Source organism: Alligator mississippiensis, chromosome 2, assembly GCF_030867095.1.
Source record: "Alligator mississippiensis isolate rAllMis1 chromosome 2, rAllMis1, whole genome shotgun sequence".
Lineage (NCBI taxonomy): Eukaryota > Metazoa > Chordata > Crocodylia > Alligatoridae > Alligator > Alligator mississippiensis.
In genome coordinates this window covers 19,064,544-19,089,115 of record NC_081825.1, presented here as the reverse complement: position 1 = coordinate 19,089,115, position 24,572 = coordinate 19,064,544, and the positions used below count along the sequence as shown (strand labels likewise).

General features: G+C 48.2%; 1 protein-coding gene across 1 annotated transcript; it reads right to left on the bottom strand.

Annotated features, from left to right (window-relative positions):
- Window positions 1-450: 450 nt before the first annotated feature.
- On the bottom strand, window positions 451-16,360 carry NICOL1 (NELL2 interacting cell ontogeny regulator 1). Its single transcript, XM_006270130.4, has 4 exons — window positions 16,257-16,360; window positions 15,952-16,109; window positions 10,564-10,652; window positions 451-3,360 (listed from the first exon to the last, which is right to left on the bottom strand). The coding sequence occupies exons 2-4, from the start codon at window positions 16,082-16,084 to the stop codon at window positions 3,295-3,297; spliced, it is 288 nt and encodes a 95-aa protein (XP_006270192.2). The 5' UTR covers window positions 16,085-16,109; window positions 16,257-16,360; the 3' UTR covers window positions 451-3,294.
- Between the last annotated feature and the right edge of the window lie 8,212 nt (window positions 16,361-24,572).

Sequence of the window (24,572 nt, the reverse complement as noted above, 5' to 3'; positions counted from 1 at the left end):
GTAGTCATTCCCAACCCAGCTGACATACCCTGGTTCTCTCTCAGAATTAGAGGGTGAAGAAGTGTCTGAGTTACATGGAACTCAGAGTGGGATTCAAATTCAGAAGTACCTAATTCATTGCCCTTTATAATGTAATTCACTGATCACTAGATCAAATGTCCTTACTAATCATACAAAATGAGCATCTTATCCGTTAAATACAGCGGAGAAGGGGCTAAACCCCCAGTGATGATTCATGCTAATCTAAATTTCAAGCTAGTGGCAGAATTAACTTGTATGCTTAAAGCAACCGCACCATGTACTTCAATGCAGTCCAAAATACAAACCCTCTCTTTTCCAGTTCAAAACAATACTTTTCCCCCCTCAAGATTTTTCATAATTAACAGGCAGCCATGTGTTTCTCCATATGTGCACTGCGATTTTTCGGATCAATAACGAGGCATGTAAAAATTGTAATGCACCTCAGCTTTTATTGATATAGATTAAAGAGAAGCATATCGGACAGGATGGCTGCCATCACGGCTGTACACTAGCAACATTATCCTCGTATAGGAAACATCCGCTCATCATTCACTCCATTTATGTTACTGAACATGTCAAACTCAAATGATCCCCGACTGCTTTCTAAATAAAACCCATAACATATCAAAAAATAACATTTGTTAGAGGGCTTTCCAAGTGAGTTCTGCGGCCGCAGTAATAAGCATGCAAAATATCTATAGAAAACCACAGATAGGGTATCACCCCCCAAAAGGTGGAGGTATGCTAGAAAAATCTAGATGTAATGCTGTGTATATGGTGAAACTAAACCCTGCGCATAAGGCAGCACGTGGCCTACACATCAGTCCAAGTTTAAGAGAGATTTAAGTGGTGCATTTGTCTTATAATATTTCTGCACAGGGGAAAATTGCACCCTGAATATTTAACCTGTAAAACAATAGCTAATCTATGATGCAGATATCTCTCACTATCCTCTCACAGTTTTTAATGACTTTCAGTCATAGGTGGAATAGGACTAGGAATATGTTTGCTGTTTTATAATCCTACACACAAAACTTCCCGATGCCCTGCAGAGGATGAAAAGGTGCCAGGCATGTTGCACACTGGCATTGAAATATAAAGGCTGAGGGAAGGTGTAAGCTTTCCATTCCTCGAGGAACTGGGTCCAATCCCAAAGCTTTTAATCAGGCCTGGCCCTGACTGAATTCATAGGGTGACACGGAGCTCTGTGCAACTCCTACATCACTTAAATCCTGCTTTCTCCCCGGTGCCTGAGTAGGATTTCAATGATGCACAGACCTAACGGCAGTCTTCTCTGAAAGGCTGTATTCTACCTCATGCTTAATAAGAACTACGGGATTGAGCCCTTTAGCATCCTCCAGCATTGAGAGGACACTCAAAACCAATGCATCATTTACACATGCTCATGTTGTTTTAAATACTAGATGCTGGAGATGTGTAACAGGATGTTTGTGTTTGTGGCAGGGTCTCAAGTGAGTCGGTTGCACCCGCTGGGAATTGTTGACAAGAAGCCCCCTGCAAGCTGTCAAGACTTGAGATCCAAAGCAGTTTTCTAATTACAGCCTGGCTGTGATCCCTCATCTTCCATTCTCTCCAAAACACATTTAACAGTCCAGTCACTGCCTGCCACCCCAGTGACACTAGGTCACAAAAGGCAAGTCCAACATTAGCATTTTTCCGTTTGCTATACCCATGTGATACGGAGGTAAGTAATAAAGACATTAATACAATTAATGTTTAAAAGCTAATTGGTTTCACTTGTAAAAAAAAAAAATGAATAGAAGCCCAGTGTTCCTGAGCTGCCACAGAGTAATGCATCAGTCCCTGCTAGGAAGATGCTATTGGATTAATTAGGAATTAAACAATAAGAACTGTTAATTAGGAATTAAACAATAACAACATTAAACAATGTTACTCTGAAAGCTATATTTCTTGTGCAGTGCTGCCCTTTCTCTAGAGGTCTTAAACCAACCTATGGCATTCTTCAGAAGAGACAAGGTCCTCTCTTGATTACTTCCTACAGGATAGTTTAAAGAAAAAAAAACCCCTGTAGAAAGTGTATTAAATTCTAAGATGCTTCCGTGAGGGATCTGCCTAACAAAAAAAAAAAAGAGGGGAACAAACTAGGAAGAAGTCACTTCCTATTTTCAGTGAGTACTAGATCCCAGTGCTGCAAGCATCTGCCTACCTCCTGCTAAGCTCCTGTTTCTCTTACGGGGAATTGATGGCACTCAGCTGCATCACTTGGCAGCACACAAACAATTGGCACCTTCCCACACTAGGATCCTAGTGTGAAGCCAGGCCTAGGCAGAAGGCCCACACATGTACAAAGCAGCATTTTAGTGCCGCTTGCCTTATTCCTCACAATAAGGCTGGCAAGGGATGCAAGTAATTAATATATATTATGTGGACCCTCTTCTGAAACTCACTGAAGGAAACTATTGAGAATGGTTCCAGCCAATTCATGATCTGTTTAATGGAGGATGCGTCTTCAGAAAGTGTTGGCATAAACCTCCTGCAAAGCCACGAGGCAGTTGTCATTCCACTACAAATGTTGCTGATTGTGTAAGATACTAAATAAATCCCCCGTGTAAGGTCACATCTACTGTACGGCTCCACAGAAGCTAGTGGTGCGAGATACAATAGCTGTGCACACAAAATGCTGGCCTGTTGTTACAACTTCTATATCGTTACAGGTCACTGCTTTATCTACACTGCAAAGCAGCAAGTGGTAGACACGGTTTCACCTCTTAAAATCAAGACCTCTTGTGAATGACTGTTAACTTGAACTTTATTGCAAAGTAACCTCCATTGGGATACTTAGGGCCATGTTGTCACTAATCATACCACTGAATCATCAGGGAGGTCCAATAAAAGCCTATGACCTGATCCCTGGTTGGAGAGAAATGATGTCATTCTATTGATTTTAATGGATTGATGCCAATTGATATCTACCGAGGACCTTGCCTGAGCATCCAAAGGTAAAGTTTGGCTTGAGATTTTTTTTTTTTAATGCAAATCTAAGTTACAGGCTTTATGTAAGTAAAGACTTTGGCACTGTTTCTTCTTTGACATTTCAGCATGTGTGACAACAGACGCAATTATGATCAAATGTGTCAAAGCAAAAAAGCTCTAATTCAGCAGTATCTGTTGAGATAAAGTATTGTTTTCCTTACAGTGTAACGCAACCTGTACTCAATAAATCTGTCCGTAGTTTACCGAATAGCATTTTAAAAATGAATAATGTCCATTGGCTACTTCCCAGGGCTTGTTTCAGTGCATTGCAGGAAAGCAATCACAAAGGCCTCTCTTCTCTGCTCTCAGGAGGAGGGTTTCTGTCTGCAAAAGAACAGTAAATTGTGGAATTTAATATATCCTTGTAAAGGAATATATAATTGATTAGCTCTAATCCCACTGCTCTGCTGTAACTTGGCACTCTGCAAAATGAGAAATCATGTTTATTATAGCTGGTTTCTGTGGTTACTTACCAGGAAAAATGCTACAAAATAAGCATGTTCAAAACAGAGAGAGATAGAAAACACTGCACAGAAAACATTCAGTGTTTTCAACTTGCTATTACCTTGAAGGACTTGTGAGAATTTACTGAAATGTCTTTTTATAAATTCTAGGCAAAGGTCCACTTGGTTCATTCCTCCTAGTCAGTTGATGCCTTCCTGTTATTGATGTGCCCAGAGCAGTAGCATGGGCTTGTGCCAACTGGTATGTGCAACAGCCCATTCTGCTCTTGCTTACACTTGTGCTAATTCAGAATAAGTCCACGGAAGTCAATCAGCTTCTCCGTATAACCAGCTCTTCTGAATCTGGCTCATTTCAGGCATATCTAGATCACAGAGATGGTCTGTAGGCCAACTTTAGTTTGGAGTCATGTACTGCCAATACCAATACTGCCAGCCCCAAGCATTCCAAAATTGTGAAGCTGGCTTAAGAATCAGAGATCTTTAAAATATATAACATTATTTGCCTTCTGCCTTTTGAGCTTTCACAGTCAGTTAAAGAGATGAGATTAGACACTGGTGGGATTAAAAACACATTGCTTTTTTAAAATTAATTGAAGCTGAAATGTTGGCAGAGGGCATGTCTGCATGGCATAATGCAGGGACACCCAATCCAGCTCTGAGTGAGCTTGCTCAGGTCCGGGAAGCAGTAGAGCTGCATTGGCCTGGCACTCTGCCCAGGCTAATTAGCCCCGCTTCTCAGGACTGTCTATCAGTATAGTGGTCTGCCAGGGCTATGCAGCAATACTGTTTCCGGTATCTCTGCACTGCACTGTACTCTGTGGACATGCCCATAATCCCATAATTGCAGGAATTTCAGGATCTGAGACCAACAGAGGAAGACTCATGACAAAATTGTTAGTGTCGGCAGCACTACATTTACCACAGGGAAGACAACTGAGTATAGACACTCTGCTAACATTTGCTCCCAGATATAAGCTTTCAGACCAGGGGTGGGCAACTATTGGGCTAGAAGGCCACTTAGGGAGGTTTAGTGAGTTGTTGCAGGCCACATCAGCACCCCCCACCGCCAGCTTACCCAAACTCCCTAAGTGGTCTGGATGGAGCAGGCAGGAAAAGTCTCCATGGCAAGGTGCACTTAGCCAGGCGGATGGGATGGGGCCACAGACGGGCAGGAAGAAGTGTCCAGGAGCAGGACAGGCAAGTGGGTCCATGACCAGGATCAGGGGGCCTTGAAAGTGCAGGGCCAGGACCTGGGGCACAGCCACGGTCCACTCCAACCTTACGTGGCCCATGCTGTTACCACCCCATGATCCCGGTCCCAGCCCCAGCCACCTGCTTAGCTCCCGGCTGTTGCTTTCCACCTGCCTGCAGCCCCATCCCATATAACCAGCCAAGCACACCCTGTGCATGGGGGTCCTGGCCCAGTCTCCATAGAGACTCTGCCCACCCACCCACTCTGCCCAGTGCCTCCAGCAGTGGATGTGGGGTGGATGGGCCAGGGTACCCAGGCAGCAGGGCTGGGTCTGGTGGTGGCAGCAACACTGGCAGCGGTAGCTGGAAGGAGCTGCCACCACGAAGGTGCTAGGAAGTGGAGTCCAGCTGCCATGCCACCCCAGCCCCGCTGCGTGCCTGGGAGTGGTGGGACTGGCTTCATGCACCACAGCCTGGGCTGCCCTCTATGCCTGAGCCAGGCAAGGCCGAGGGACCCACCACGGGCCCAAGGAACACACATGAGACTCCTGGAGAGGACAGAAATTTGGGGCAGCAGCAGCAGTCCCTATGGCTCTCCGAGGCAATGTAGCAGCTCGGAGAGCTGCAGGGGTTGACTCAATCAGTTGCCCAGCCACTGAAATCCTGAGTATGGATTCTGCTGGAGACTCGTTTCAGCAGTGGCGGGGTGAGCAATGGCAGTATTGTGGCTCCCTGAGCCAAAAGAGCAGCCGTGGCAGCAGCACAGGTTGATGCTACATCTGCTAGCCCCACTGCTGGAGGTGGGTCTGGATCTGGCCCATGGGGGCCAAATGAGTTGGACACCCCTGCTTTAGAACAGTAGTACTGCTCCAGAAGATTTGCATTTAAAGAGGTGCTTGATAGTTTAACTGGCAATCAAATAACCCCATGAGCTAACAGGGTGCACTCATTAACTCTCCTTTGTTGGATGCCTTCAGACAACCTGGAGATAGCTGGGTAGTAATATTAGCGCAGTCTCTGCTTACTAGACTGGTCTCCATGCCCCTTCACTCCCCTTCTCTGTCTGTCACCACCTGCTATCTTTTGTCTTATGCTTATATCAGCAGCTCCTTGCAGCTGGGAGCATCTCTTTTGTGAGGTATTTGTACCCCACTGAGCCCTTAGTGCTCCTGGCCCATAAGGAGGGCTTGTATGTACAGATGCTATACACATGAACAACAGACACTAACTCACATGTTTTGGAGGCAGATATGCAGGTGGCCCCTTCCTGTCCTATGCGTCATTCTAACATAAGCCCTGTTTTGGCAGGTAAGTGGCACACAAGCTTTGTGCTAGCTCCCTGCACAGGGCGAACACTGCCCTTCCTGGGCAGGACTAGGATGTGTTCCCCGCTCCCCAATTCTTCCTTTCATCTTTCCATCAAAAAAGGGCTTGTTCATCCTTCCCGGTTTCTCTCATGGTACTCTGCAACACTGTCTCCCTGTAGAATACAGTCTGGGCAAGAAAATGCTCTTGCAAGTCTAGCAAAAGACATAAAACCTTAGCATCACCCTCCTGCAGTTTGCATTTGAATTTTCATCTCTCCCAACAGCGATCCCACTCCCAACAATGGGATTCTCCCACATTTTGACTGGATGGGTAAGGTAGATCCAGGAGGGTCCAGTTTCAATGTCAAAGGCTACCCAAATGCACACAGAAGTACAAGGCTGTTTTGCTGCTTCTATTTCAGGAAATTCCCCTGAAAGAGCATTCTTCAGCAGGCTGTACTCGATTACTGACATACAGCAAAGACCATCTAGTCTGACCCCTTGTGTAACAGGCCTGAGAATGCCCCTCTACTAGCCCTGCCCTGTGCTCACTAACTTGAGATGCCATTTTTAGAAGACATGCATTAGCCATGCACATCTTGATTTGAAGACCTGAGAAGGAGAATTGTCCAGTACTTCTCTAACCAATTTGTTCCAATGACTAATCTATATTATATATATAATTAGGCACTGAAAATGTATAAATTTATATATATGTAAAACCCTCTAAATGTAAATCTGTCAGTTTCTCTCGAACGCATCTAGCCCAATTCAGATCTACTAGTAGAGGCATCCTACTGATGAGGATTTCTACTAGTGGGTTTTTTATTTGCTTTCCTCAGAGTGGCTGCTCTAGATCCAGCCTGAGTTATTGATAAAGGCTCTGATGAAAGGCTCCCAGGAATGCAGTCAGGAAACATCTCATTTTTGGCAGCCTTTTTCTCCTTCCTAGTAATACCGTTATCTGCACTTCCAGTTGCACAGTAGTAGTAGCCCTCCAATGCTGAAAGTTTCTTCATGCCTGATAAGCAAGGCCTCTATCGACATCCTGCTGAGATTTTTTTTATTCTTCACACTCTTAGAGAGTTTGTGGTTGTTATTTAGACAGACGCTAAGCAGAAACCCCTAATGCTGACTCAGGGCAGAAGCATTAGTGCACAGTTCTTGAGCTTAAGTCAAAATAAAACACCTGGTTCTTGTGAGTCATACTAAAGTAACTTACTCCAAAATAAACCCCACATCTGCATGACACACCTGCACTGAGGCACCCATGTCTACCAGTGGGTGCATGAGGACATTTACACTGTAGCTCACTGAGCCTGGCACAGGTCACAGCATTAACCGTTACCAGTCCATATTGTTTTGGTTCATCTGCAAAAGTGCCCATTTGATGCCACAGACAGAGAGATCTAAGTCACCTCCAGTATCACAGCACCACTGCTCAGGCTTGCAACACCACATAGGCACTTGTCAAAGGATGGGAGGTGCAAGGCTGGCAGCAAGTAAGGGGCTTGCCTCTTATTATGTTAGTGCCCACCTGGGAGCAAATCTCACCCTTGGTGCACGGAGAAGCCAGGCAGGATCACTTTCCTCCTGAAAGCCATCATGACCTGAAGGTGATCTGGACCTCCTGGGAAGCCCTCAGCACCTCACAGTACTGGACCCTCTGTAAGCATCCAAGTTCATGGAGAACAAGTGTCCGAGAAAAGCAGCAAACCTGCTGTGGTTTGATACACCCAAATGATTTATACCTTTCCAGATTAATCAGCCGTGAATGACAATTTATAGGCAGAACATGACTCTACAGAGGCAAGTGGTTATAACCTCTCTTTTGGCAGCAGGAATGTCATCAATAGCAAGGCACTGCGCAGCTATCTGAATGCAGAGTGACACAAATAGGTGGTTTCACCTGTTCAGAGCACTTGCTGGTGATTACTGAGCTCAGGGAGAAGGAGACAAAAATGTGAGGGTCTGCAAAGAAGAGGGTGCTGCATTATAAATGGAGGATAGTCTCCCCTTCAGGCACCATGTACCAAGTGTTGGTCATTTTAAATTTATGAATTCCATCCAGGTCAGCTTGTCTATTCACTGCCATATCTGCTGTTACCAATGGGATTTTGATCATGCACTAATTTTACATACCCAAATTAAACCAACCCCTTGATTTCAGGTTTTGTGTTTTTATTATTATTTTAATAGGCTTTCTATTTGCATCTCTTAAAAATAGAATCAAAATACTGTATGTGTGGACCTCATGCCATCCAAGACATGAAATCCTTCATGAGGGGCATTTCTCTCGTTATTTTCTACCTCAAAATTGCCTTTCTAGTGCTTTAAAAAGCCTGTGAACTAAGCAAGCACCAATTCTGGTCCACATTAGAAAGTCTACACCAGCTCAGATAGATCAGTTTAAAGAGATTTAGTCAAACTGGTACAAACTTCTACCACAGGGGTGAGCAATTATTTTGGGTGGAGGGCCACTTAGAGAGTTCTGGTGAGCTGTCAAGGGCCACAAGGGTAGCCCCACCCCTTGACAGGTGCCCCGCCCCCTGGTCACTATCTTGGGACCAGAAGTCCAGTCCCCTAAACCCTGACCTTTGCCACCCGAAGTCACTTCCCTTTCCCCCAGAAGTACTCCTTTTGGGAAGAGGGCTTGCCCCCTTAGAACCAAAAAAAACCAAAACAAATTATACACAAAAAAATCAAACATTCCCAAGAACATATTTTAATTTTATTTTTTTTAAATTGTCCTGATTTGTGTGTGTTTGCATTGTGTATATAGATCTGATTGCATAATAGCTCAAAATGAAGTCTTACTCTTGTATATTGGGGGGAAGACGTGGGTGGGCAGGTGGGTAGGGGGTTTGTGGGGGGATGTGGGGTGTGTGAAGGGAGAGGGTGGCTGGGAGTGTTTGTGTGCGTGCATGTGCGTGGTGTGTATGTGCGCGTAGCAGTGAGTGGAGCTCCCCCCAGAGGCACATAGGTGGGTGCAGTGTTTGTGGGGTGTATGATTGTGTGTAGGGGAGGGTGTGCTTGTGGGGTTTGTGGGGAGGGTTTGAGGGTATGGTGGGGTATGCATGGGAAGCCCCCGCGTGTGACCCCCTGAGCCAGTCAGCACCCTCTTTCACCCCACAACAGCCCAGAGCCCACACGCCCTGCAGCACCTCCCCACTACTGCCAACAGCACACAGCCCCAGCGTGCCCCACACCTGTTCCGCACCATCTGGCCGTGGCGTATCCTGCCACCCTGGGCATGCAGTAGGGGTGGGGTGGCTCTGAGGTGGGACTGCCTTTCCAGCCAACCCAGGTGGCAGCAGCTCCATCCAGCTCCCGCCACCACTAGCCCCAGCCCTGTGGTACTGATAGGTACCCACACCACAGCCCTAATCCAGCGTGCCCCATGCCTGCTTTGGACTCACCCACCCAGGCTGAGCAGCAGAGGTGGCAGCCAGGCAGAAACTGCTGCTCAGCACAGAGGAAAAGCTACCTCTCCCCCTCGCTGTTGCTGGTGCTTCCTGGTGCAGCCAGAAGAGCCCAAGCCCTGCTGGGCTGCCCTGCGTCTCCAGCACCATCACCCTGCTGCCTCTAGGCTGCCCAGCAGCTGCTCTGTACAGTCATTGTTGCCTTGCTGGGCAGCCTGGATGGCACCAAAGATGCAGGGCAGCCCAGCAGGGCCTGGGCTCCACCAGCTGCATCAAGAAGCGCTGACAGCAATGAGGGGGTAAAGCCACTTTTCCCCTGCACCAAGTAACAGTTTTTGCCCAGCCACCGCCGCTCCACCTGGGTGGGCAGGTCTGGAACAGGTGCAGGGTGTGCCAGGTCAGGGCTGTGGCATGGGTCTCTACCGGTACCACAGGGCTGGGGCCAGTGGCGGCAGCAGCTGGAAGGAGCTGCCACTGCCTGGGCTGCCTACAAAGGCAGTCCCATTGTGGAACCGCCCCAGCCCCGCTGCATTCCCAGGGCAGCAGGATGCGTCATGGCTGGACAGTACCTGAAACAGGTGGGACCAATGGACCCACTGTGGGCCAGACAAAACCCCTCTGTGGGCCAGATCTGGCCTACAGGCCGTATTTTGTCCATCCCTGTTCTACCATGTAAGCATGGCCTAAGCATGTGTATTTGAAACTCACTCTCCCCAACAGCAACGTCATCAAGTTCACTGTACTGCTCCATGCAGGATACCTCCTAAGACAGAAGCAGTGTAGCTGCATCTGTATGGCACTACAGGTAGGCTAATTAGCATGGGTGCTGAGTAGCAGCATTGTCATATGAGAGCTACACTTCTCCTTTTTCTCCCCACTGAGCCTTGATACAGGGGCCAGCAAGGGAAATGCTATGGCCTGAGTTACTCAGGAGATCAGACTCGGTGATCAGAATGCTCCTTTCTGGTCCTCCCCCCTCAGAACATCTATGAATCTCATCTTGCACCCAATACATTTGCATGGTGAAATCCCATTTGTTGATCTGACCGTGAATCAGCAAAAGATGCAGCTTTACACAGACAAACAGGCAGACAAGGTTATTTGGCAATTAAGGCTGGGAATAGCTTCTAAGATAACACCTACCCGGCTGTCGAGATTATATGCAGTCTTCTTTAAGTCCTGAAGAGCTCTCTGCATGAATTCGAATGCATGGCAGTCAACACAGGGGCGACCTGGAGAAAGGCAAGGTTGAAAGACACCATTGAACAGCAGGGAATTTACACCATAGCTCCACCAAGCGGAAATATTCATTAATCCATTGCTTCCAAAGAAAAGCCCTGTTTTACAAAGTGTGCTGGGACCTGTGAGTGTGTCCAAGTTGTACCCCAATCATAGGCTACTGACACAAAGGCTAATGCAACCATTTAATGCGCAGAGGATGCATTCTCTGTCCCAGAGAATGAACCACGCTGCTCTACAGAGTGCCCACCCAACACTTACCTAAGGCATAGTCGCTTCAGTTCAATCCGCTGTATTAATATCTCTGAAGAGATATACACCATATCCATTATTGCCAACCCTACCATGCCGAAAATCATGAGACAAACTCTTGAAAAAAATCAAGATATTGGCACATAAATCATGACATGCTATTTTTGAGGTGTGTGGGGCGGGGGGGCATTATTTGTGAAGATGTTGAGGGCTGCGGGTGAGTGTGTGGGGTTTGAAGCCACGGGAGGGAGGGTCCCCAAATGCCCTGGCAGGATGCGGGGTACTGTGGGTCAGGAGTGAGGGGCAGCAGCAGGACTGGGGTGGGGCTGTGGCTTGGGAGTGAGGAGCAGACAGACAGAGACACACACACAGACACTGAGAGACACACAGACAGCACTCAGCTGGTAAATGGAGGGAAAGGGGCGGGGGGAGATCAAGGCCCCCATGGTGAGGGACAGAGTGGGGCAGGAGCAGGGACAAGGATGAATGGGGCCCTGGGGCCCGGGCAGGTCATCCAGAGGCACAGGGGGAGGGGCATGGCTTGCCGCAGCTGCATGCATCCCCGGGCGAGGCATGGGGGCATGCGTCCCCCATGGGGCAGAGACAGGTTGCCCACTGCTGGCTGGGGCTCTGTGCCCTGCTGCCTTTGCCCTGGGAGCTCAGCTGCTTGACCCCAGTGTGCTTCCTGCAGCTGGGCAGGCAGGGGTGCACCACGCGGCCAGTGCACCCCATGTCCCCTGCCTGCCCGGTGGGTGGCAATGGCATCACATGGCTGAGGTCCTGGGGCAAGGCAGCAGGATGCAGAGCCCCAGCCCGCCTCTGCCCCGTGGAGGACACATGCCCCCATGGCTCCCCAGGGGTGTGTGCTGCTGCAGGGAGCTGTACTCCTCCCCTTGCACCTCTAGATGACCCGCACCAGCCCCAGGGCCCCATTCACCCCAGCCCCTGCTCCTGCCCCACTCCCTCCCTCACCGCAGAGGCCTTGATCCCCCCACCCCTTTCCCTCCACTTACCAGCTTGGAAAAGCCGGAGATCTGAGGGCTGGATCAGGAGATTGTGAGTCAGAGTTATTTTGACTTTGAAATCCCAAGTCTTGTGATGGTTTTGCAACAGTTGGCATTACTGCATATCACATAAAACATATATAGGAGTAGGCAGCAAGAAAGAGTGAGGAGATCAAAGAGGCCATCCACTCACAGTGGAAGCAGTCTAGATCCTAGGACAATGCAGAGAGGCCATAAAGCTGCTGTGCCCATACAGACAAGGAGACCCTGAGTGACAAAGAGCGAGTGTTACTGTGGCCTGGTCTTCTGGTTTACTAGTGTGTATTAAAGGAGAGCAAGCAGAGCATTTGTGCTCCAGCAGTTACCAAACATCCCCCCAGGAGGAGCCGTGATCAGTCCAACCACTACTCTAACCTTCCCTAGAGGCTGAATGGGCATCTCACAGAACCTAGGATTGGGCAGGGAAAAGGTAGCTAAGAGCTACATGTGGACAATCCTTATTCAAACTGCAACCAGACCTGAGGATCAGGGCCAGAAGTTTCCTGCTGGGCCTGTGGGGAGCAACAAGGGATATACCTCTATGGATGATAAATGAGGTTTCACCAGCACAGGACCTCTTCCCAGGGCAGAGGGGAGTGGAGGAGGGGCTGGCTCTGAGCCAGCCTTTAAAAGAACTCAGATTTGGAATGGTTTATATGGATTTTTTTTATGAAGGTCTGGTCTAATCACTTTAACCCCTAAGCACAAAACATCAGAGCAGAGCCTGGCTGTCTCCACCTTCCATCAGCTAAACATCTCATTAGCCTGGCATGGCAGCTTGCCTTATTCAATTACCGCACAGCTCCTGTTAAGTGCCTTGTGATGGCTCAGACTGATAAGGAGCTGCAGCAGCTGAAGTTACTGCCCCTGAAACATTCACAAAACTCAGAACTTGGTGGAGAAAAAAATGGAAGTCAGAGATGCACATCCCAGACACACCAAGAATGGTACCCGCCGACCCATAAATAATGTGCTACAACCCTTGATAACATCATTTAATGTGCACATAGTCCTCTGCAAATGTGCAGCACTATGTATGTCCTGCAAGGGCTAGGCACTGACTAGTCATTACTAATTAGTGCTGCAGTCTACTTCATAGGTCAGCCAAATGGGCAGCATCTTGGGCATCCTGATCCTCTTTCCACACAAAGCTATAGGGCAGAGCCATTCTCTAGCACTCAAGGAAGGGTGGCCAGTGAGTTTACTAGTCCAAGAAAGTACAGTCTGTCAGCTAAGGGCTGCCTTTTTTGAATACTGCAATACATGCTAGCTGGTGGTCCTGTACTCTCTACCGTGTACTGCCCAGGCCTTCTTCACTGGCAGGATCAGCCCTTGACCTTGGTTCCACCAACTGCAGGAAGGGATGCAGATGCATTTCTGCACTACCCTTGTTAGACTGAGTTAGGCTGCCTTCCACTTCCCTTTTAACAGAACTTAAACTAGCCTGGGTCCTATGGGTAGGAACACAGGATGAAAAGGGGCCTCCTGGGCCACTGAGCCTAGTCTCCTCCGTATCAGCTATCATTCACTCAAGGAACCCCCAAATCTGACAGGTCACATTCTTTGCTCCCCACCATCAGACCCCCTCAGTGGAGGGGCTCATTTCTCTCTCTGGCCCTACTCAGCATCTGGGTATAGTCACTAGGTGAAAAGATGCAACAGCATGAAGTGAAGTGCCATCAGTATCTTTCACCAGGTGTAACTATACCACATCTACCAAGATGGTGCAGTACTTGTAGGAGAGATCAGCTGGTGCAGAAGGAATTGATGGTTGAAGCTCAACCCAAGCAAGATGCTGGTAATGCTGGGGGACAAAGAAATGGAAAGGGCTTTATGTATTTTGCCATCAGTTCAGGTCACCATGTGCCTAGATTCACTGCCGGGGTTCAGGTCTCACTGACGTATCACTAGCAAACACTCTGCCATTTACAGCTAGCTAAAATACTCAGTTCCATCTTGGGCTTGGCTCCATGTGCCTTTTTCATGTCACCTGCATCTAGACTGCAGTGATACTATCTACCTAGGCATAAACCCACTCACCCTAAAGAAACAGCAACTAGAACGGCAGGGCATCTTCTCAGAAATCTCATTTTCTACCACAAAAAGGTAGCTCTTTTCAGTACAGGATACAAAGCTTTCTCCAGCATTAGGGCAAAGCTGTGGAACAAATTTTCACAGGAGCAAAGAACCACTATGGCTAGGGACAGAAGTTACACATAATCTGGTTCAAGTGATCAGAAACCAGTTTCAACCTGTAACAGAACAGAAGTTCAGTGCACATAAACCATTTTCAAAATGGCCAAAATGGGTTTAAGATAAGCCTGGCTGAATGTTGTATTAGACTTAACTGATTTAGGTCAAACCGGTTTAAGGAACTTCTGTCCTAGACCTCTTCCTGGTTTAAGGTAACTCACAGTCCCCCAGCACCCCAGAATGATTTGCAGCCCTGGGCTGAGCTGTGCCGTCTGCTCCAGCCAGCAGGGCTGGTCGCACCCCTCGGCTCCCCAGCCAGCGTCCCATCAGTGCTACGACTGGCTGAGAATGGGTGGGGGTGGGAAACCCTGCTCAGGACTGCAGCCCCTGCCAGGTTTTTTCCCACTTGGGCGTGGGGGGCATGGCCAGACCCCAGGCCAGCCCCCTGAGGCAAAGTGGTGGGGGAGAGAGGAAGGATTAATCCTCCCTCCAAAAGTGAACGTTCATTCACTTGCTTCTCCATTCAGTCTACACAGTTTACACTAACCTGCAAAGACTGAACCAATTCAGGGTCAGGCTTTTTGAAAGTCTGTACTTAGCCTATAAACTTCATCACCTTTCACACCGAGCCCAAAGTGCGCTCCTTCACCTACCTCTGAGCACACAGCACCACGAGCATATAATTTGTTTTAAAGACTGCCCTCGTTCAATACACCTGCTTTCCCCACAAGCCAAAACAGCATTTATCACTGCACCTCTAAGAAAAAAGTGAGAGTAGAACAAGAGAGAGGAAACTCAGTCACTTTTTAGTCCTGTTTAGGTAAGAAGGGCTCATGTGAAAACTAGCCATGATCTTCCAGCAGAATAAAATGCAGGGGTCAGGTCAAATCATGAATTAAACTTGCAGGTGGGAACAGAAGAAAACAAAACCTAAAAGCTGTCTTATACTTAAGTCATCTATCCTTTACTGAGTGACAATGAGCTTATATTTCTATGGCACTAGATCCCAATCACCAAAACACTTCACCACACTAACCAGTCAAGCCTCACAGCATCCCTGTAATATTGTTCCCTCCTTAGGGCTGGAGGCACTTAACAAGACACTTGCTCTAGGTCACATGGGAAGTCAATCAGAGGGCTGGGATGAGAACCAGGGAGTATCTGGTTCTCAGTCCCCTGCAGCATCTGATGAAGTGAGCTACGGCTCACAAAAAGCTCATACTAAATATACATAATCTACTTCGGTTAGTTGATAAAGAGCAAATCTCCCCTGTCTTCTCCCAGTCCTGTGCTCAGAGCCCCCCAACACGTTTCATAATTTCACTTGGACATACAGCAGCACGAGTCTGGACTGCCCAGTGCAGGAATAAACCATTTCAAAATTTTACCAGAGTTCAAACTGTTGCAATATCCCTTGTTCCAGCCAACAAGGGGGGAAATAAGAGACATATTTGCAATGCGCCAGCAGTACCAAGCAATAGTTTGCCTGTAACAACAACAAGGATTTTAGATGTCGTTCCAAACCTAGAGCATTTGCATGCAGACTTTTGGCTCAAAGCAAAAATGACTTGAGACTCTGTAACTTTAAGAGAATTTGATTTTAAGATTCGTGCTTTTTTTTTTTTCTCCCAAAATACTGTTAGGAGTAACTTTTTAAAGCCCCAAAGTCATTGGGTGTTTTACAAACCAGCCTTTGCTGGGAAATTTCAGAAGTGCAGCTAGCCCGTGCAGTTCAAGAGACTTGTGTGTAGATGCTGCCGGGAAGCCCGGGGAAGGGAGCGGGTGTAGCACGGTGGGTACCTACTTTCCGCTGGAATGACACTCCCAGATTCTTGACTGGCCCCGGCGAGCTTCACACTCAGCAGGCCAAGCACCGAAATGAGCGGGATCACCACCCTCATCGCTCTCCAGACAGAAAGAGACGCCATGATTAGCATCAATAATTAAAGCTTCCTTCCCAGCCTGAAATAAAAGGAAAGAGTGAAGATCAGTTGTTTGCTCCCAGGACGTTCGCTCCAGGGAAGCCGAGAGGACAGGATGCCCGCAGACACCCGCACGCACACGGAGACCAGAGCAGCCACATGCCGTGCACATGGAAATGTAACTCACCCACACTCCTACTGTGCCAAGCACCTGATCCTCCTCCCTGCACCTTTTGTGACAGACCCTGGGAAATGGCAGTAGCAAGGAGCCACATTGAGCATGCGTGCTCCCCCCACCCCCCTTTACATTTCCCCCTTCACTGATTAGGGTCATTGCCATGGAGAATCACCATGGCAACACATGAGCCTTGAGCTGCCAAGGAGAGGAAAAGATTTAAAGGGGCAGCAACGTGACATATGGTCACCGCTTTGTTCATGAACTGCTCTGGGATGGTCACTTGGGCTCCTTGATATACGGTGGCAGGCTTCAGCGACTGCTTTTATTCCAAATCATGGCTAGGCTGAAAATGTGCAACCCCCATCCCTTGTTCAGCTGCCCGGCGAGATTCTGCTCCCTCCGCTTGCAACCTGAGTGAGAGGTGAAAAGTGAAAAGCACCACTTTCATGGGAAGAGGATCAAGCACCTGTTGTCAGCCTCTTGCTTTTTGGGGCAAAGGCTTTGTTGGGTGTCTAGAAAAGGGCAGAGCACATCATCGGTGTCTAAGAACAAACGCTGGTCATAAACAAACCCTGGCGGCAGGAGCAATGAGTGTAAGTCATGCAGGTGAACTGGGCTCCCTGGAGACACAGCATCACCAAAACGCCTGCTAAGCACAGACAGTCCTAAGCCAAAGACCCAGAGATTAAACATGCTAAACTCATAGCTCAAACCCAGCTCTGCGTTTGAATTTCTGTTATGAACCGTACCTTTATAAAAACCCGAAACAAACCCCCAAGGCCAAACTCCCTGAACTAAAAGCAACTGAAATGCTGATCCCTGTTGGAAGCTAAACCTGGATAAACCCTGTTTGAAGTTATGCTGGTTGGAGAAAGAAGTGCTTTGGCAGGCTGTTGGGGGGGGTGGTTGCCACTGGTTAAAAACATAAACTAACATTCATCAATTGAATCCAGTGTTTCAGGGTCCAGCTAGACTGATGCCTAGAATGGCTGTAAAGGAAGCATTCAACCATCTCATCCCCCCTGGACTACAGCAAGATCATCTACTCAGGTTGGAAAGCATCAGTAGCTTGGGCAGAATACCTTGATGACCACCTCACACTCCACAACCTTGACTGGTAGTAATTGCTCTTAACCCCTACCAACATGGGAAAGCTTACTGGAAGGACAAAGCTCGCCTGGGAGATAGACAGGACCTTATCAAATGCTCATCCATGGCTGTGAAGCTAATTTCTACATGAGCCACCAGCCACACCACTCCTTGGCCTAATAGCAAAGCTTGCTCCATAGCCCTTGTCTTCAAAAACTAGTGGCCGGTCATTTATCAGCCTAAATACCCCATAAAACAATCAATATCCAACTTCCCCTCCATGGAAAGGTTCAGGAAGGGACCTCAATTGATAGATGTTAGTCATTTTGGCTGTCTGCTGTCACTTAAGATTACTGTCAATTAGCCCAAGCTACCTGAGCTGCTCCTCCCTGTCTACATGGTACCTTGTGGGCCTTGCACCTCTTCTTTCCTGTTTCTCAAGGGGAGCCCTACTAGGAATCAGTCTGTCTACTACTTGTCTCTCCTACAATGCCTTACTCTAATGATGGGCAGCAAAGACAGGAAGCGGGATGCAGAAAGTCCCATAGTTAGGAACAGGTGGACTTTCTGTGCTTGTGACCTGTAGCACCTGGGTGAATTCCAAATACAGTAGGGAGGGCAGGATTAGGGGGTGACTTGGATGATGCTCATCAGGGAGGGCCGGACTGTCACCAGGGATGAGCCTAGGCATTTTCAGTGTAGATGGTGGGCAGGTATGGGCTTGGGGACAGTCCTAAATGACAGTGTAGACCTACCCTTGATGTCCTTTCTCTTCTGAAAGGTACTCAACTCCCTGATGCAGGGATGGCTGTGGTGTAAAAGCTAGAACAGAATATCATGTAGCTTGAGCCAATTTTCATTCTACAATTGCTGAATCCTTTCCCCGCTGTGCTGCAGTGAGCGCGAGTGCTTTCTCCAGGCTATTTCTAAGTAACTCCACGTGGAAATTTTGGCATCAGATCAGAACCTTGCAGTTGGCTGCACAGGCAACTGGTAGGGGAGGCACAGGGGGCATGTGGCCCCCCCACCCTGAGATTGGGCCCTGACTTGGCACCGCTCAGGATGGGGCAGTTTTTTTGCCGTGTGGGCCAGCAGCAAGAGCGGGGGGAGGGGGGCACCAAGCCATGGCACAGAGGTATAGGAGTGGATATGGGGCTTTTGGCCCGCCTACAAATGTGCCCCCCTCCCCAACTCATAAGGCACCAGTCACCCCTGGTAGGCTGCATTCTTCACATGTGTAACAGTGGTCCTCTAATACCTCCCCCCCACCCACTTGGATCGTGTATGATTATTTCCTTACTACATTATAGCAGAGACCACAAGAGAACTACCTACTGCTACAACCTAATAGCCTTTGGAAAGGTAGAGGGTGATGTCTATTTTAATACTGTTTGTCCAGGGATCCATGCAAACTGTTCTGAGTCAGTTAAATAGGTTTCTCTTTTATAATGGCTTCATCTTACCACTCTGCAGTGGAGATAGGAGTAATAATTTCTAGGTCCCTGGAGCCCAGATCTTCAACGGTGTTTAGGTTCCTAACTCCCACTGACTTCCAGGGTTGCCCTGGGTTCTAGTTCTCTTAAAGGAAAAGAAACAAGAATATGCTTGCCTAATGCCTCATCTCTGTATCCTAGGATGATCTCAGAAATGTCTGCAGTGCAGTGGCAAGTGACTTCACAGTTGTCAAGGATGAAGAACAAAGTGGATAGCTGGACAAACCAAAAAGGAAACGGAAGATAAAACTATTTGTTTTTGGCTGGCAGTAGCCTTGCAGACAGCCTAGTAAGAAAGCTATGCAAGCAAAGTACTTAGGGGCAAAGTCATTTCCTGGAGGAAAGAAATAGAATAACCTTCCCCCAAAGACAGAGTTGCAGAGGCTGCTCAGTCTGATGGCTAGAACAGAACCCACAGCCCTAATGCCATCCATTTCCAGGGCTGGGAAGAGGATGATTCTTTGGATCCATTCTCAGGGACCCTGTGTGCAGTGCTGCAGGAGGGACCCTGCTGAGCTGGGCATGCAGATCTGCTGTCCAGTTCCCCCAAAGTCAGCCCCCAAACTGAGTAGTAGAAATATGCCAGTTCCCTGAACTCTACATCTAGCAAGGTCAGGCCAGGACTTGCTCCTGGAAAATCTAAAGCATCGTACAACAAAGCCAAGCTCATCTGGGCCTCCTGAGAATCCACATAGCCAGAAGCCCTGTTTTGCAACACAAAAAATACTGACTTTTACAGAGGAATGACAGTTTTACTTTTAGAACTCAGTATTTTGCAGCTACTATGGAAAAATCAGTATGTGCAGTATGCATAGCCCAGGCAGAGAGACCTGCCCCTGGCTCATCTGAAAGAATTGCGAAGTAGTTTCTCTCCAGTTTTAAACATGTATTGACAAGGAGAGGTCTTGTCCTGTATTCAGGGAGGGTGTTCAAGCACTCTCCCTGAACTTCTGTAATTACATTGTAGGAGGTGCTAATCATGCCGGCTCATGTCCAAGAAATCTGAATATCAGGGCAAATTTGAGAGCAGGAGTTACTCCAACGAAACGCTGTGGCAGTGCTTGCTTATGTCACGCTAGAATTCAGGCCGTGACATTTAACTATTGTACGCACCCAACTTCAACTGGCTGTATTTACCAAACTTAGTAAACTAAAGAACTGAGAGCACTGAGTCATCCAAAAAAATTAAAATTGCCTAAATACTCTCTGGAAAGTTGGCTAGTGAAAAATCTCCAGGAACACTCTAAAACATATTTCATTAATTTAATAGCACCCTTCATGTTACAGGAGCTGAAAGCAGCATGGGATTTAGGTCATAAATGACTGTGTAGTAAATGGAAAAAAATATTATAATCCTACTTAAAAAGCACAAACATATTATGAGGGAAATGCACCAGAGAAATGTTCAGAGAAAGGCTGGGTTCTCCAGTCATACTGGGTGGTCCTAACTATAAGCACTATACTAGGGTCATGAATACACCTGATTAAAGAGAGAACCGTGGAAGTGGTTAATAGGGGTGCTAGTCAATCTGTTTGAGCCCACTAAACTCAGATAATTCATAGGCTTCTGAACATGATACGTTCTGCCTCCCCCCGTTGTTTTAGACTCTGTCAGCTGCAGCTGTAGGGGTTAAACACAGATATCACTGGAAGAAATGTGCTGCCCCCTGCCTGGCATGGAGGGGCGTTTGTACACATGCTTGCACCGCAGCACTGGGCACTCTTAAAAGCACCCGGCGCTGCGTCACGTGCATTTGTGTAAACGGTGAAATGCACGTCAGCGCTGAGAAAATGGCGGCACGTGCTTTTGAACTAAAACATATCAAAGGTGTTTTGGTTCAAAAGCGCACCACCACCATTGTCTCAGCGCTGACACGCATTTCATTTCACCATTTATACAAATACATGTGACACAGCACCTGGTGCGTCCGCTTGCGTGTGGAGCAGACCTGATTAACTGAGGCTGCTCCAACGCGTCGGATCTCAGAGCAGACAAATGTACGTGTATAAATGCCCTAGGCTAAGTTCAGACGTTACACTTTTCACGCTTTAAGCACACAGAAGGTGCTCTAAAGCCATAACTGAACAGACGTTCATGGCTCTTACAGCACTTTAAAAATGGTGGATCGCGCTCTACATTAGCCCTTGATGGAAGCGGTATTAGACTAAAGCGCTTTCTGTTAGAGCACTTTATCAAACGTCTGTGCCAGATCCCATCAAGGACTATCTTGGAGCATGATCACCACCATCCCAGGCAGCACTCTGGAGCGTGATCCCAGCCATGCCTCTTCCCTCCAGCCAGCTGTGAGCAATAGCAGGGGTGCAGGGGCCTCAGGGCAAAGAGTGGGGTCTCTCTCCCCACAGCAGACCTGAACCCACAACATGCTGCTGCCTGGCTGGGGATGGGGGGGAAATGGAGGGGGAACTGCAGGGGAAGGGGGGGGCTGCTACAGGGACACAGAGCCCAGACCCCTTCCCCTGCAGCCCCCATGGGCTGGCTGGGATGGCTGCCCAACGTTGGGGGGTGGGGGGCAGAGGGGAAGGGGTCAGGGTTTCTATCGGTGCCTTTTTAAAGCATGAAATCACAGTCTTGGTTGGGGAAAATAATCCCCACCATGTCTGTACTTGGAAGGAAAAACTCCACATAGGCAGCATTACGCTCAGAAACTTTCCACTGTATAGCCGTCATGCCCGGCACCGCAAGAATCCAGCCACGGGGACACTATTAAACATTCCCAAGCCTCAGGGGTTTGGGGAGGTTAAAGCTATCATGACTAACTCCACAAAGCACCGGAAAAGGGAAGTGTAGCAACATGAGCTAGGAACGCTAGAAACAGAAAGCTGCAAAGGATTCCTCTAGTGACACATGATGATATCTTCTATCAGTCACTGTGTAAGACGTGGGAAGGGACCGAGTTTGAAAACCCTTTTGCACTTCATCCAACACATGAGTATTTTGATGCAGTGGTGACAGGCACATTAGAAATGCTGACTGTGTAGACAGACTAAGTCTATTCCGTCTCGGAGGAAAGGCAGCAAGAGGGCACAGCAGCCCCCCTGGCTCTCCAGGGACCTAGCAGACCTCCTGAGGCTAAAAAGAAAGGCCTACAAAGGATGGAGGATGGGAGTCACCTCCAAGGAGGATTATTCTGCACTGGTCCGGTCCTGTAGGGAGCAGACCAGGAAAGCCAAGGCTGCAACTGAACTCCAGCTAGCTTTGAGCATCAAGGACAATAAAAAGTCCTTTTTCAGATATGTGGGGAGCCGGAGGAAAAGCAGGGGCAACGTTGGACCCCTGCTGAACCAGATGGGGCAACTGACAACTGACGCCCAGGAAAAAGCCAACCTATTAAATAGGTACTTTGCGTCGGTCTTTCATCAGCCCCATGGGACGCCTGTGCCCGCTACAGGGCCGGGAAGTCCGGGTGAGGGTGATCCCCTGCCCTCCATTAATGCTGACTTTGTGAAGGAACATCTTGAGAAGCTGGATACCTTCAAGTCAGCCGGCCCTGACAATCTTCACTCCAGGGTACTCAAGGAGCTGGCGAGCATCATAGCCCAGCCTCTAGCGCGGATCTTTGAAAACTCTTGGCGCTCTGGTGTAGTGCCCGAAGACTGGAAGAAGGCCAATGTGGTGCCTATCTTCAAGAAAGGGAGGAAAGTGGATCCGGCTAACTATAGGCCCATCAGCCTGACTTCTATCCCGGGGAAGATCTTAGAAAAGTTTATTAAGGAGGCCATCCTTAATGGACTGGCCGACGCCAACATCTTAAGGGATAGCCAGCACGGGTTTGTTGCGGGTAGGTCTTGCTTGACCAATCTCATTTCCTTCTACGACCAGGTGACCTATCACCTGGACAAGGGAGATGAGATTGATGTCATATATCTTGACTTCAAAAAAGCCTTCGATCTGGTGTCCCATGATCGTCTCTTGGAGAAACTGGCCAATTGTCACCTTGGGTCCTCCACGATCCACTGGCTGGAAAATTGGCTCCGGGGTCGGACCCAGAGGGTAGTAATTGATGGAAGTCACTCATCGTGGTGTCCTGTGACCAGTGGGGTCCCCCAGGGCTCTGTCCTTGGACCCATACTGTTCAACATCTTCATTAACGATGTGGACACTGGAGTCAGAAGCGGACTGGCCAAGTTCGCCGATGACACCAAACTTTGGGGCAAAGCATCCACGCCAGAAGACAGGCGGATGATCCAGGCTGACCTGGACAGGCTCAGCAAGTGGGCGGATGAGAATCTGATGGTGTTCAACGCCGATAAATGCAAGGTTCTCCACCTTGGGAAAAAAAACCCGCAGCATCCTTATAGGCTCGGCAGTGCTATGTTGGTTAGCACTATGGAAGAAAGAGACTTGGGGGTCATCATTGACCACAAGATGAACATGAGCCTGCAATGCGATGCTGCGGCTAGTAAAGCGACCAAAACGCTGGCTTGCATCCATAGATGCTTCTCAAGCAAATCCCGGAACGTCATTCTCCCCCTGTACTCGGCCTTAGTGAGGCCGCAGCTGGAGTACTGCGTCCAGTTTTGGGCTCCACAATTCAAAAAGGATGTGGAGAAGCTTGAGAGAGTCCAGAGAAGAGCCACGTGCATGATCAGGGGTCAGGGAAGCAGACCCTACGATGACAGGCTGAGAGCCCTGGGGCTCTTTAGCCTGGAAAAGCGCAGGCTCAGGGGTGATCTGATGGCCACCTACAAGTTTATCAGGGGTGATCACCAGTATCTAGGGGAACGTTTGTTCACCAGAGCGCCCCAAGGGATGACGAGGACGAATGGTCACAAACTACTACAAGATCGTTTCAGGCTGGACATAAGGAAGAATTTCTTTACTGTCCGAGCCCCCAAGGTCTGGAACAGCCTGCCGCTGGAGGTTGTTCAAGCGCCTTCATTGAACACCTTCAAGATGAAACTGGATGCTTATCTTGCTGGGATCCTATGACCCCAGCTGACGTCCTGCCCTTTGAGCAGGGGGTTGGACTCGATGATCTTCCGAGGTCCCTTCCAGCCCTAATGTCTATGAAATCTATGAAATCTATGAACTAGCCTAGTCCAGAGTGCTCTCTCTGCTGGTGCACAACAATGGCCATTATCAGGTTACTGTGAAATGAAACCAGATGCTCTTGGTGCCAAGCAAGAGCTCGCATAGCAAAACTGGGACTTTGCCAGCCTACACTTGAGGCTTGCACTGGACTCAGGCAGGGACAGGCCACTGAGCGGGAAAAGGGATGAACTCCCAGTGTAAATAAGTCCTTTGTGTCATTTGTGTATTTGCTGATTCTTTAAAAAGCCAGGTGAAGATGATATCTGAACTGAGCTGCTGGCTTGCCTGCCCAGCTTACATTGCATTCACTGCCAACAACTATTCAAGGGGAGTTTTTAGTCACTAGTAGTAGGAGGACTTTTGTCCAGGAAGACTCAAGTAAATTATAGTTGCTTACTCATTTCATACGTAAAAATCGTTGCTGGCTCAATTCTTTGGCTCGAGACATGAGAAATTCTTGTTCGTAGAGAACATGACTTTTTCGAGGGATGTTGTTGTTGTTGTTGTTGTTGTTGTAGATTTAAGGACTGACAGCTTTACCAGATTAACAAACTGTTGCTAGCTGCAGCTGTGGAAGACAGAAGGGTTTTTTTCCATGGGACCCATCCCAACATATTTCCTGCTTTGCTTCATATGAATTCAAAACTCCATGAGCTTAACTTGGAAAAAAGTGAGCACGATGCGGGATAT

Excerpts from the sequence above, each read along its gene's own strand:
- NICOL1 (XM_006270130.4), bottom strand. The coding sequence starts at position 16,084 with ATGCTAATCATGGCGTCTCTTTCTGTCTGGAGAGCGATGAGGGTGGTG. Across the intron at positions 10,653-15,951 it reads GAGTGTCATTCCAGCGGAAA|GTCGCCCCTGTGTTGACTGC; the intron begins GTAGGTACCCAC and ends GCCTTTCTCCAG. Across the intron at positions 3,361-10,563 it reads CATATAATCTCGACAGCCGG|ACAGAAACCCTCCTCCTGAG; the intron begins GTAGGTGTTATC and ends GTTCTTTTGCAG.